The sequence below is a fragment of the Epinephelus fuscoguttatus genome, linkage group LG10, assembly GCF_011397635.1.
Source record: "Epinephelus fuscoguttatus linkage group LG10, E.fuscoguttatus.final_Chr_v1".
NCBI lineage: Eukaryota > Metazoa > Chordata > Actinopteri > Perciformes > Serranidae > Epinephelus > Epinephelus fuscoguttatus.
The window spans coordinates 1,177,402-1,192,244 of record NC_064761.1 but is presented as its reverse complement, the minus strand read 5'-3'; the positions used below and the strand labels follow the sequence as shown (position 1 = coordinate 1,192,244).

At 40.7% G+C, this 14,843-nt stretch overlaps 1 protein-coding gene across 1 annotated transcript in view; it reads right to left on the bottom strand.

The window, feature by feature from the left end:
* szt2 (SZT2 subunit of KICSTOR complex) overlaps positions 1 to 14,843 on the bottom strand; it is a 461,751-nt gene that overhangs the window by 38,790 nt on the left and 408,118 nt on the right. The window contains exons 64-66 of the mRNA XM_049588526.1: positions 10,050 to 10,252; positions 4,719 to 4,815; positions 2,009 to 2,089 (exon numbers count right to left, since the gene is read on the bottom strand). Coding sequence (XP_049444483.1) covers positions 2,009 to 2,089; positions 4,719 to 4,815; positions 10,050 to 10,252 — 381 coding nt within the window. The remainder of the gene's footprint in view (positions 1 to 2,008; positions 2,090 to 4,718; positions 4,816 to 10,049; positions 10,253 to 14,843) is intronic.

Sequence of the window (14,843 nt, the reverse complement as noted above, 5' to 3'; positions counted from 1 at the left end):
GTATGTGCCAAATTTGAAGAAATTCCCTCAAGGTATTCTTGAGATAGCAATCACAAGGATGGGATGGATGGAAGGATGGACAACCTAAAAATATAATGGCTCTGGCCACACAAGACACTAGACAAATAATTCTGATGTTTGCTTGGAAATATGACCAGAAAAGCATCCTGGCTTACTGTACTGTGACAACATGAGAATGTAATCAAACATTACCTCTGATCCCATCAATATCCTCTGGTCAAAGTTAACCCTTTGCCTAATTTTACTTGTCTCAGCTTAATAAAAACAGTGGTATTATGTTCTCTGTGGCTTTGCAGGAGCTTTGTCAAGTCTGAGAAAATTAAATGAGTGAATATTTCAGTATGGGCTTGGCAACTACTAATTGTTTACAGAAAGTCCGCACATCAAACTGGGGCTGAGGATCCAGAAAGGTGTGGCTGTTTCTGACTTTTCATCTAGTGCCACCAGCAGGTCAATATTTTAAAGGGTCCAATATTTTGGTTTATGACCAGAAGATGCTAAATTAATAACATTCCCATCAGTCTCGGCTGTACTTTGTTCAGTGCTACTTGCAAATGGTGACTGGACTAAAATGGTGAACGTGGCAAACATTACCTGCTAAACATAAGCATGTCAGCATTGCCATTGTGAGCATTTTAGCATGATGATGTCAGCACTTAGCTCAAAGCACCAGTGTGCCTCTAAGTACTGCCTCACAGAGCTGCTAGTATGGCTGTAGATTCTTAAGCCTGACTTATTATGTTTTTAATTTACGCTTTGTGAATTGATTCAGTTGTCTCCATGGCAACCAGATGCTATCCTTCAGCTGGCTTGTTCAGTCACATTATGTGTCACATGAAATTATATACATACAATTTCTCTAAATGTCAGCTCCTTTGTGCATTTAAGAGACTGGAGTAGTGGATGTATGATTGGGCAGTTTCATGCTGGATTCACATTGTACACAGAAGCACCGCAAAACGTGTTGATTTCCCATGGAGTACAGCCTGCATACTTTCAGTGCCCATGTTGACCAGTTGGGCTGGTCACACTGGAAGGGCTGCGGCCCTGAGCTCTGCAGCCAGCTAGCAATCTGCAGCGACAGTTTCAAGTAACAGCTTGATTCACCTGGCCTTATTCTAACACCCTTTGTGTAGGGCAGAGCAGAGCCTATTGTATGTTCAGATAAACGACCCAGTCTTCGAATTGCCTTGCTGTCCTGTTCGGTGATGTCTCTGGACTAAGCAGTGATGTTGCTGGAGTAGAAATTCCTAAGTATGTGAGGGGATACCCAAAATTTTCTCAGGTATCTGAGGTAAATCAGTCTCTGCCTTGCTTTTTTCACCTCTGAGTCAGTTTACAGTTCTGTGGTGAGGCCCAGAGTGATGTGGACACCAAGGTATTTGAAGCTATTGGAGTCTGAAGTGTAAGGCAGGGGGCTCAAAATGCAGCCCTGGGGTGCTCCTGTGTTAAGGATGATGGTGGAAGAGGTGTGTCTGCCCACTCCAAATTGTTTAAAAACCATTTTTTTTTTTTTTTTTTTTTTTAAAGATTATTTTTATGGGCTTTTTGCCTTTATTGACAGGACAGAGAGTGAAACGGGGAGACAGAGAGAGAGTGGGGACTGACATGCAGTAAAGGGCCGCAAGCCAGACTCGAACCTGTGGCCGCTGCAGCGAGGCGATGCCTCCGTACATGGGGCGCCGGCACTATCCACTACACTACCGACGCCCCGTTTAAAAACCATTTTGAAAGGATTTATGGAGTTTGTGATGGTTGACCTTTATATTGCAATGTCATACACTGACACCAATGGCTGTCTGGAAGAAGTCATTGTGAGAAATCTTTAGTATGCTCCGGAAACTTTTTGCATTGCATATAAACATATAGGACCTGTACCAAATGTGCTTAACATTAAAAGGGACCAACAAAATTATATCTTTGTGATGTCAGCCAATATGTCAGTGAGCATGGTGATTCTGAGTGTCCTTAATGATCCTGATCTCACCTGAAAAGCCAGTTCCATCAACACGATCCCCCCTGGCAACGCTCTCTGGAGGTGATATGCGGTGGTTCCAGATGCTGTAGCCTGCAAGGTTCATTTACAAAACAGCCATACAATCAGCATTTGTCTGATATAGGTGTTTTAGAGGCACATACAGCTGGTTTCTAAGCCATGTTGCTGATATTTTTGAGCTCTTATTTAATCTCTAATTAAACCCTCAACCAATTTTGTGAGTAGGGATAGGTACTGTTAAAAGAATATATTCTGAACAGAATTAGAATAGAAAAAAAACATTGCTTCTACAGCAGCACCAGCATTGATTACAACAGCACAGTTACAACATAAACTCAAATGCATCTAATATCTAACTACAAGAACATCACAACACTGAGCAACATTTCAAAAGAATGAAGAACATAGAATCAGTCACTTTGTCTCATTCATTCTGTCCTCTGTGGATTGATTGTTGAGGGGGTGATGTTGGTAGAGGGAGGAGGGGCTGATTTTGGAGTGGGGGTCTACATCTGGATCTACAAGAATCCGGGAAATTCGAAGTCTGTTTCCCTGCTGTTATGCGTTTCACCTTACATTAACCCCAACCAATCGTATCTGCTATGCTTAACTATAACCCAACTTCAGCCCTAATCCCCCACTGCAGATGGCACAGCTACAGTAAACACTATTTAGGGGAGGACAAACTTCACTGAGACCAAGACTGGCAGTGGATGGATGACTGAAAACAGCACCAAAAAAAGAAAATGCTTATGCAAATGTATGCTTGTTGAACTAGTGTTCACAAAGGCTCACAAAGGTTTTATTTTGCTTACAGTTACGAATATAGTTGTCATCAACTCCAGTAAAACATTATCTATTATTTCACTGTGGCCTCTTTACTCTGCTATCATTGTTGACCACAAATTACAGCAAAACGATATTTTCCTCTTATCATTTAGATGAAAAAATCCACTGGCCAAGCATGTTTTTTTTTAACCTGCCAAAATAATAAATGGCCTTTTCTTGTTTCAAAAATCCATTTGTTTGAGTACATTTATTAAGAGAATAAGGCATTTTGCTGAATAAAAACTTAAAGAAGAGGCCAGATCAAAATCTGAAGTAAAATTATTTCATAATATTGATGAACTCATCACTACAGCCTCAGCATGTAAATAAGTTCCCACTGGTAAGTAGCAGGGTTGGAAATTGGCATCAGCCACCAGTCAAACACTGTTAAAATATGCAAGTGGCTGCTAGATGTACTTCACTCACCAGCCAAAAAACAATGGTGATCCTTCAAGTGGCTGGTAGATTTTGCTAACCACCAGCTACAGTGGTAGGTAAACAAAAACAGTTAATGTCTAACGATGCTAAGCAGTGATCCAATGTATATTTCCAGGGCTCTTATTGTGAAAGAAGAAAGTGGAGCTAAGTGGAGTGACAGTGTCGGAAGGAATAAAGAGTTGGCCATATTGGTTCAGACTACCGGGCCTCTGTGTTATTATTTCATTACCTTCATAGTATGTATAGTAGTATGGCTGCAACGCTAGCTAGCAGCAGACCAGCGGCAAGTGATATTTTAGCAGATCAGAGGATCAGTCTGGTACAGTAAACAGTGCCGCAAAACTCGGAGCATTTCAGACAGTCAGTCTCATGCCACCATTTAGATGCGCGTGTATGTGAGTCTGTCTGTGCCTGACACACACGGCCCAGGAGCAGCTCAGGGGCAGCAGAGCTGTGCACCCCTTAAAGATACCATCATGCAGCAGGGACTCTCAGCATAGTTTCTTTAGGACATGACTATTTTTGTACAAACACTTTCCCGCCACTGTGGCGGATAGTCTTTCCAGATTTACTCGCCAAACGGAAAATCTACCCACATTTGGCGCTTGGCCAGTGTTAATTTCGGACCCTGTGTGTGCCACAAAGGGAGTGGAACCTCTAATCTCAGCCACCTCTTGCTGATGTTAGCAGCAATGAAAAGGTCACCACCACCTGACAAAAAAAATACAGCATGTTTCTCTGAATGCCCAGCAGGTAGTGAGGCACTGCAGTCTTTTCTCATTGATATCAATATTGGAAGCATAAATATTATTTACTGTGAAAAATACAGAAAGATATATGAAACTATATACAGTGAACAGCCATTTATCGGGTCCAATGCCATACCTCACAACCTGAACTACGACAAATTTTCACTTCATCTCTGATGCCCAGCTTTTGGCTTTGACTGAAAGCATTGCCTTCAGTCTGTGTGTTCTGCCTCACCTCAATTCAAACTATATCCCAGTGGCAACCCTTCACTCAGAGCCAGCGTCTGATTTACACATGGAGATATGCTTATTTAGTATTATGTTTGGTATTTGGTGTTCCTGCTGCACAGTAGGCACAGATTGTTTTTTTAAAATTATGCATGTGGTAATAGTTTTTACTTGACTACTACTACTACTGTTACTACTAATTTCAACCTCTAAAAATATATATGTAGAAACTGAATGCACTTCATGTGTAGGTATCAAGACGGGACTACATTAAAATAAAAAGTGGATTAAAACATAATGAAAGGAAGAATGTTGCACTGTTCTAGGACACACAGACTCAGTTTTAATGAGGCATTAAAATGCACAGGGGCCAATATTACTTTAGCAGCCTGGGTCAATCCCCAAGTGTGTGTGTATTTGGAGAATAAGATTTCTGCATCTCTGAGGTGAACACTAACCTTAGGGCTGTCCTCACTCTTTTGCTTTACGTAAGAAAATGACATCCTCCCTTCCGATGACATAGAGCTCAGCATGGCAGCACGGGCCCGGGCAATGCTGTAAAAGACGGAGCGGGGTGGGACGAGGGACAGGGGACAGTTAGGGTCTGGTTAAATCAGAGAGGTCTGGGCCCAGGGAAAAATGGAGCCCCAACAATACATACCCAAGCTGTAAAACATAATTCAGAGAGAGTCACACAATCTGAGCCTAGAAAGTGACAGGCAGGCAGGACAGGCATCTGCCCTGCATCTGTTCTGCTTATATCAGCCATGGGGCAGCAGCGCTAGCAGGTCAGAAGTCAGACAAGAATCAAAACACATACGATGACTAATGGATAAAGGATAAATGCTGCTTGCAATGGAGGAGGAAAGGAGACTGAGAGAATGGCAGAGACGCAGAAAAGTTTCACATTGTTGGGATTCACAGGACCACAGATGATTTGTAGGCTTTACACGATCAGGATTTTAGGGGCCGATCACCGATCACCGATCAGAGAGTTTAAAAAAACCGATCACCGATCCGATCACGTGAGGAAGCAAATGTGTCTATTTAAATAACTTGTTTACCCGTATTTATACAGTTTACTGAGTATCATAAAAAGGATTTTTGTTGACATTTTTTGTCCTGAACTGAGAAGTTTAAACATCAATAACCTCTAATGGGCATTCAAGTTTAATCAGGACAAACCAAAATAATTTGAGACACAAATAATGGGCACAACAACTTAACTTATTGTAATTAAATTACTTTCATGTAATTAAATTACTTTTCAAGTATACTGCAAATAAAGGACAGTAATCTGTCTCAAACATTCATATAACTCTATGAAATTATTTACAGTCACAGTAGTGCAAATGAAGGCAGTAATGCTCCCTCAAAACATTCATATATATATGACTCCAATTAACAGTAACAGTAGTGCAAATGAAGGCTGTAATGCTCCCTCAAAACGTTCATATATACATGTATATATAACTCCAATAAACAGTCACAGTAGTGCAAATAAAAGGCAGTAATTCTCCCTCAAAACATTCATAAATGGCACTCAGGTGAACAGAAAATATGGCACGGCACCCAGGCCACATATATTTCCAACAAATAAAATAAATGAAATGTCTGTATAGGAGCACTTAAATAAAATAAATAAAACAAGTAGCAGCCAAGTATATGTACTAAATAAAATGTAAACAATGCTCCCCCTCCTAGGCAAAACAAACATTATTTTAAATTCAGAAAAGGAGGTTTAAACTTGCTGCTATATTACTTAGGCTACATAAATGCCTATGCCTTTTTATGCATCAATGGCAGATTCTTTCTAACAAAGAGGAGCATGTCAACTTTCTTGGCTGAAAGCCTGCTTCTTCGATCATCCAGGATGTTGGATGCAGCACTGAACAGGCGCTCACTGTCCACACTTGTGCAGGGTGCTGACAGGTAAGCTCTTGCAGCAATGGTGAGGGCAGAAAAGTGATCCTGATTGGCTCTCCAGTAAGCCAGTGGGTCAGCATCTCGAGAGATGACTGGCTCTGACAGGTAGAGATTCAACTGAGACATTGCTGCAGTGGCCTTTCTTCTTGCATGATCTCACCCAACATCGATGACAAGGAACCAGGTCGTGGCATCTTCTCAGCTGGCTCATCTGTATTGTTGTTGTCTCCAGGTTCTTGTCCTTCATCAGGGCCCGTCTGTGTAGCCAGCAGATCTAACAGCAGCCCCCGTGTGTGTGCCTTCAGCTCTGCAGAAAAGCATCGATCCTTGTACCTTAATTAAAACAAAAATAATAAATAAAATATCACATTAATTTAACTGGGCATTTGTTCTTTTAGAGCAACTTAAAATAAAACTGTAACCAAATGGTCCATTAGTTACATTGACACTGAGGATTTTTCTGTGTAAAACTGTTTTACTGTGTAAAAGCCAAATATATAAGACAGAACAGATATTATTCAATTAACAGAACATATGTTTGCTGTTCTAAATGTGAGTGTTAGGCTAATAAATAACATTGTTTTATTAATTCAACTTAAGTATATTTTGCAGATTATTTTAGGCTAAATGTTTTTCCTCACCTTGGGTCTAATAGAGTAGCCAAAGTGTAGAGGGGCTCGTTTTCAATCCCATCAAATCTCCGGGTTACAGCTCTCAGCAGTTCGGCTTTTGTGGTGCCCACACCATGATCTGATGGGGAATCTCTGCTCAGGAACCGTTTTAAGGCCATCACAGATGGGATCACATCAGCAGCAGATACAGTGGATGTGCTTATTGCCCTTGTGAGCTCCTCAAATGGTTCCAGGATTTTTAGGATGTTTTCTATCAGACCCCACTGGTTGGAATTGAAGGAAGCAGGAACTTCATGCTCGGCTCCAAAAGCAGCAAGTGCCCGTTTTTGCTGCAGCAGACTTTGGAGCATGTAATAGCTGCTGTTCCACCGAGTGGCAACGTCTTGCTGGAATTTTTTGACATCCTGGTCCAGCTGCAGCTGCACGTCGTGGAATGCACAGTACGCTTGAGGGGAGCGTTTGAAGTGCCCGATGATATGTCTCCCCGTAGCAAGGATGTCTGACACCATGCGCTGTGCCAGCAGCCCGTCATGGACAGCCAGCTGGAGTGTGTGCACTATGCACGGTAAGGTCGGCAGTCCTCCCTCTCGCATGGCTTTTGCCATGTTTGCGGCATTGTCTCGCAGTACGACATGAACCCTCTCTCTCGGAATCTGCCACACCTGGAGCATGTTGTTGTATTTCGTCACCAGCGCTGCAGCAGTGTGTGAGCCGCGGAATTCCTGGGCGTGTAGTACTGCCGCATGGAGTTTGAAATCTGGGCCAATTCACTGAGCGGTTAAACTAAGCAGTGACATGGGGCTCACATCTGATGACCAAATATCAGTGGTCAAACTTATCGAGGGACTGTGTTCTTTCAGAAGGCCCTCAACATGAGAATGAACAACCCGGTGCAGCTTGTTTAGTCCGGTATCGCCACAGTATGAGTGCCCTGGGAGGAGATAGCGCGGATCGAAGTACGCCAGCAAGCGTTGGAATGCGGGGTTCTCAACTATATTAAATGGCAGGTCGGCCAGCACAATAAACTCCATCAGCTTTCTTGTACCCCCCTTTGCCTTCTCACTGTCACGGCTGTACGGCTGGACACGGTTCAAAGTCGTTTGCTGTAGCCGCCTGGTTGTCTCTCTTTCCTTTTCTGCACTCCGCTTTTTGAAATCAGCATGCTCCTCCTTGTATTCTTTCTCTAAGTGCCGAATTAAATTCGTTGTGTTAAAAGCTATAGCAGAGTTTCCTCCACGATGTACTAAAACTTTACATAGGTTGCAGACAGCTTTTGTTGTATCGCTCTGGTTCACGGTGAAAAAATTCCATACCGCCAACATGTGCTTACTTTGTTTGCAACTGCCGTCGACGTGCCAAAGAGGGTTTTACATGCGGCGTATTCTGGATTTTAAGAACTTTATTGTCCAGCACATAGTGACAGAGCTCAAAACATAAACGCCACAAAGACATAAACACACATTTAAACTAGTGAGACGTGTCTATTTTGCTTTGTTTGTTTAAAAAAAAAGTTTAATTGGTGTGAATGAGTGTTTTACGTCTTTGCAGCGTTTATGTTTTGAGCTCTGTTACTATGTGACGGACGGACAATAAAGTTTTTTGAAAAGTGAATCAACAGCGTCACTAGCGAACGGTGTCACAGTGTAGTTGAAACAGATCACAAGCCAGCTGCAACAGGAGCAGTTTCAAAATGACAATGACGTCATTGATCGGATCAGTGAATGAAGACTTTAGGGCCGGTCAGAAAGATTGAAAAAAATGTGAAATATCGGCCGATCTGATCAAGCCGATCCGATCGGTGGAAAGTCTAATGATTTGTCATTTGTTAAAATCTAAACTGGACATGTGAAGGCCTCTCTTCTCTGCATGCTCTTTGTTCTTCAGACAAAGAGAGCTATTTCTCACCTCAGTGAGACCAGTTGTCAAACTTGATTGGACAGGACTTTTACAGTGACATGTGACTCTGTGATGTCACCAGCCAACTGTAGAAGGTCTGCTCCCTTCAGACAGTCTTTTTCTTGCTCCTTAGCTGCCGAGCAGCTCACACCTCTTCGTCCTGAACTGTGGACCAGCCTAGATGTTATGCAAGTGGTTATGTCAGTCAGAGGCCTCCACGTGGGAAAGACAGACAGGACGCTTGGCCAATTATTGCATTCAGTCTGAATGAAATGATCTCTGTCTGTCTGTCTGTCTGTCTGTCTGTCTGTCTGTCTGTCTGTCTCTCCCATTCACACTCACACTCACACACACACCAAGCTTGTATATAGTTAGTTAGTTAGTTAGAATATGTGTGTTTTGGTTTTGCTTTGCTTACTTTATGAATAAATATAATTTTTGAAATCATACCTGCCGTCTGTTTAATGTTGCACAAGATTGAATGAATAGTCAACCTCTGCTGCGTCAAGAACTCCAAAATCCTTCAGGCTTTACTATTACATTTGGTTATTGTTATTAATTTAATTATTAATAAAAATTCCAAATTCATAGTTAAGTGAATTTTATGAGACAATATCTTTAACTGGCTATCATTTTGTGGTGCCCCACGAGGTGACTGAATGTAAATTAAGTCATATTATTTAACATAATCAATAATTATTATTAATAATTAGTAATTATTTCCGATAGCCGATTTGATACTTTAATTGGAGATCTATTGCAAGGTCAGGCCCCTGTTAAGGCTTAAGTCCCAGTAAATGGTGCCAATGTGTAAAACATAGCACTAGTGCCTAGATCACAACAAATAGTATCCCCTCTTTTACAGTATCACCAGTATAATTTAAAACATTAATAATGCCCCCCCGAGGACCAGAGTTGTTCCCTACATTAATGGTGCCCCTTGGTGATGCCTAATGTTGTTGTTCCCAATAACACAAAATATGAGCAGATACATGAGAAAAACACTTTGTGATAGTGTATAACACACACTATCATATACAAAGGGAATGGTCTGACAGCTTATGTATTTTACAGAGCAAACCAAAACCTACCAAAAGGTTGGGCTGTTGTTTGAAAAACAGTGTAATACTTGAAAATGAGCTAAAATTCCATCTACCTTACCCAATGCCATCAGGATTTGATGGGCATGGCGTCATAGTGTATTGCAGGATGTTTTCACATGCATTTGAGCTTACGTCGATCATAGAAAGAAGCCACAAAAATCATGCCAAATACAGACTGCCATTCAATAACAACTTGAAGTGAAAAAAATGAAATGTTTTCACAGATACAGACCTGCGGGCTGGAGACTGAGGTCGGACCTGGACAAGAATGAAGCCCATGCTCTGAAGGTACTGGACATACTGCTGGAGGAAGTTGCTAGAAATCTCAAGCAGCCAGGATTCTTCCTTTAGTCGGCTGGGCAGCATGTCAGCTGAGTCGGTGCTGTAGCTTCGGTCCCGACCTGACGCTGTGGAGTCGCTGGAGCGATGGCGTTTCTGGCACAGAGAACACTGGACATCACTTAAACATAAAAGGAAGACTCTATCAAGTATGCACACCTGATCTCATTTACCACTGTGTAGATTCATTAAACAAAATATACTTTAACCTATCTGGCTAATAACCACTAGGTTACAATAGCTTGTCTTACTTAATTAGCTTAGCTCTTTGAGTGCCCATCCTTCTTGTATCCCTTGTCCACAGTCATGGGCTGACTTGGCTTGGCTTGGCTTGGGCCATTAGCCTAGTGCTGCAGGGATTTGCATTTCCATTACAACAGGGCTACCAACTTGAAGATGTGTCTTTAGCCCATGGCAGCTTGTCTTGAGTGATGACATTTAAAAGCAGTGGGCTGATGAATGGCTTAAGTCCCCTGTTATTTTTGCTGCATGTTTTTATCCACAGCACAGCAGGTAAAAGAAGTTCACCTGTTGGAGGTGAGAGGTTTGCAGAGGTGCAGTAAGAGCCTGTCTGTCTGCAGCTCTTCATCAAACATCCCAATTTGGCTGTTACTTCTTTCACTCTTCCTGCGGTATTATTAGACCTGCCTTTATTGAAGAAAAGCTGCTAACAGAGTTCCGCTAATTTGATGACAAACAGATTCCATTTCCTGCAGATTCTTCACAATAAAAGTCCCATGTTATTTTGTTATGTAAAAACATTTCTTGTGAAGCAGCAACATAAAGAAAATTTTAGTTTTCAAGCAGCAACTTCACACAACTTCTAATACGGCTGATAGCGAACATGAAACAGTAAAATAAAGTAATGAGAGCTGAACACAAAGAGACTTTTAAAAATGCCTTTCTCTCTGGACTCCTGCAGACAGAGGTGAGTAGAGTCTCGCAAGCGGGGTCAACAGGGGTTAGCTGCGGTCGGCGAGACTAAGTTGTCCCACAGGTCACAACCTTCCAATCTCTCTGACACAGGTCCACGTGCAACACTTGCCCTGAGATGCTCCAAGCAATGACATACCCTGGGCTTAAAGTAGTTTACGTTGATGGAGGTGTGCTGGTCACAGACCTCAGTTAAAGCCTGTCACCTGAGGCTCTCTTCAGCTCACTGTGGCTATTTTGTGTTTGCACTATTCCACCCTGCAGTATTTAAAATGATCTGCTGACCATATAATACTGAATATGTTGTTGTGACCTGTTTCTATTTCAACAGCGCCACTGTTGAAGCTCTGCTGACTGTATTTCATGTGTCTTCACAAAAAGCACCCTCCTGGTTTATCAGCTGTAGGTTTTTTATGTGAGGCAGCAGCAGCAGGAAACATGGTCTGCATCAGCAGTAACTTAACCCAGCTCCAATACAGCTGAAGGAAATCAGCTAAAAGTAAAATAAGGCTACAGAAGTTCTGTGACCTGAAAACAGACTTTGACACAAAGCTTTCTTTCTAGTCACTGACGTGGCTATCACCTGCTGTGAGGCTCTAGTGGAAGCACACTTCATCATGGCTTAGCTTTACACAGTGTGACTAAATCAGACCCACCCCTGTTCATGGAAATGCCCTGATGGAGGCTGGTGACAGTGCTTATGACTTGGAAGCAAGGGATGGATGTTCCTGTTTTTATAACTGGAGCTCAGCAGTGATTTCAGACACTTTGTGGGATGTGCACGGCCCAGGACAGGAGGTCTATGCAGGAGGTGATAATAGCAGTGATGAAGTGATAAAGCAGCCAGAACATCATTGGTACCCATGTACCGAGCATCAGTGACATTGGTGAAAGGCCTGTGCACAGCCCAAGGATACTAAAAGACAGTGCCAACCCCAGTCACAGTCTGTTCACCCTGCTGCTGTCAGGCAAGTGACACAGAGGTATCAACTGATGATAAACTCTCCTGGACAGAACAGGCTGGTCTCTTGGCATTCTTGGAAAAATAAGAGGTTCTGTACAGAATGTGCGTTTATTACCATTACATTATAGTTTAATTTAACACACTGCAATATTGTATGGGTGAGTACTTTTCCAACTTATCTGTACAAAATAGTGCTGGCACAGAAACAGTTTGTTAGTGACCTTTTCTAAGGTTGTTGTACCTAGTGCACCTCTCTTTTAAACTGCAACTGTTGACTATTTATGACATTGATATTCTTTAAAACTGTACATTTATCTTGAAAATGAAATGTGAGACTAGAGATTAACTTGTAGTTTTGGATATTATTTTGTTAATAACTAACAATGCCATAAATACACAACTTGACAGGCTCAGAATCTTCATTGTCCTTTGTACAAAACATCCCGTGGCCAGTTTTCTATTAAATATCACGGAGTTGTTTTATGGAATGAAAATGTTAATTTAGGGGAGCACGGTAGTGCTTCGCCTCACAGCAAAAGGGTTCCTGGTTCGAACCTGGGGTGGGGGAGAACCCTTCTGTGTGGAGTTTGCATTTTCTCCCCATGTCCGCATTGGTTTTCTCCGGGTACTCCAGCTTCCTCCCACAATCCAAAGACATGCAGGTTAGGTTAACTGGTGACTCTAAGTTGCCTGTAAGTGTGAATGTGAGCGTGATTGGTTGACTGTCTCTATGTGTTAGCCCTGCGATAGTCTGGCGACCTGTCCAGGGTGTACGCCGCCTCTTGCCCAATATCAACTGGGATAGGCTCCAAGCCCCCTACGACCCCCAAGAGGATGAATGAATGAATTAAATGTTAATTTACTGGATATTTCTGTGTCATCTTCTTTGTACAAAAGAGACTTAGAAATAGTCTGCTGTCAAAATCATTTGATTTACAACTATATTGATCACTCTTAGGAACTGTTGTTCATGCTGTTAGTTAAATTTAACTTAAATGGCAATTTTTTTTCTGAATTCTGATATTCAAATATAATGACAATTTTGCCAGTATTTATTTTACCACTTCTATGTCTTCGTATTTCGTATTATTTATTTGCACAATATTAAAACAATTGGTTTTAAAAACAACAACAAAAAACAGATTGTGCAGGTGAGATGAAAAACTCCTTAAAGTGTTATAAGTTATCTCATCTAAATATTCAATAAAACAAAAAGACAAAGATTTAAAATTGCCTTTAAAATAATCAATAAGATACAATATAGTACCAAAAATAGAAATATAAAGTAGAAAAGAAACATAAAGTATGCCATCTAATAAAGTCCCTAATCAATGCTGTGTGTATGTGTGTGTGCGTGTGTGTGCGCGTGTGTTTTGTAAATATATCAGAAACAAACAAAATCGAGAACAGAAACAAAATACTAATCAAATGTACCACTTAAGGTGTGACACTAATCTGCATTCAAAAGATCATCAAATCACCATAGTCAAATGCAAAGTTTATCCTGCATCTAAACAATTTTATAGTTCATTTTGAATATAGAGAAACCAGAAATTGTTTTAAATTGTTTTTAAATATTGACAGGTATGGAGAGATATTTACCAAGTGTTGATGATAATTCCACAGCTCTGCACCACGATACTTCACCAAAAGCTGACCCCTTGTGGTGAGAGTCTTAGGCAGATGTATATAATTGTCTTGCTGGGTACTATATTGATGAACGTCAGAATTCAGTGTGAAATAATTCTCAAAGCACTCAGGCAAAAGATCTCTCCTAAATCTGGTTTTATAAACAAAAGTACAAATCTGAATTGTGTTTATGTCATATATTGTTAAGAGTTTAATATTGTGAAATAGTGGCAAAGACGGAACAAATGCATTTGAAAAAGTGGCACTTCTGACAAATCTTTTTTGTAACATGTAGATCCTCTTAAGACTAGTGTAATAGTTTGAACCCCATACAATGTTACAGTAACTAATATATGGAAAAATAAGACTATAATACAGGATCAGCAAACAAATGTGTGTTTTCCAACAGAGTTGGTCATCAACTAGAACTCCTAAAAACTTCACAACATGCACTTGCTTAACCTGATTTCCATCTATATTTAAGGATGAACTTTCTATGTTATATTTTCTCTTACCACTGAAGATCATAAAATTTGATTTTTTTTAAATTCAAAGATAATTTGTTTATTTTTTTTTTTTTTATAATTTTTATTTAGAAAGAGCACTTTCAAATGGCAATGTCATAATCAGGTAAAATAATCAGCATAAAACATATGTATACAATGACATTATCAAATAAGTAGTCACAGATCATCTGAGTATATCTCCATATAGCTCTTTCAGATGTTTTTGAGCCTTTATGTAAACATTAAGTGTGAATTATTTACAAGAACACGGGGGGCCTTCACATTGGAGAGGTATAGAAACAGAATATCAGTACATCCATATAACAAAATAAAAAGTTCAGGTTAAAGGTCACAAAAAATTACCTAGGTCAATACAACACTGTTTGCCTGACCTTTTCCAATAATTTAAGAGAAGTCTGGTCTTATAGGTTTAACATACTCAGTCCATTTGCTCCAAATTTTGTAAAATCTATCTTTCTGGACTTGAAGGGAATATGACAGCCGCTCCATTATGTAAATTTCATAAATAATGTCTATCCATCCATCTATAGTGGGTAAGTGGGGTTTGAGCCAATTTCTCGTAATAACTTTTTTGCTTCCAGCCATGAGAATTAGAACCAACTTTTTATCGTTATTTCTCCATCCGTCAAATTGA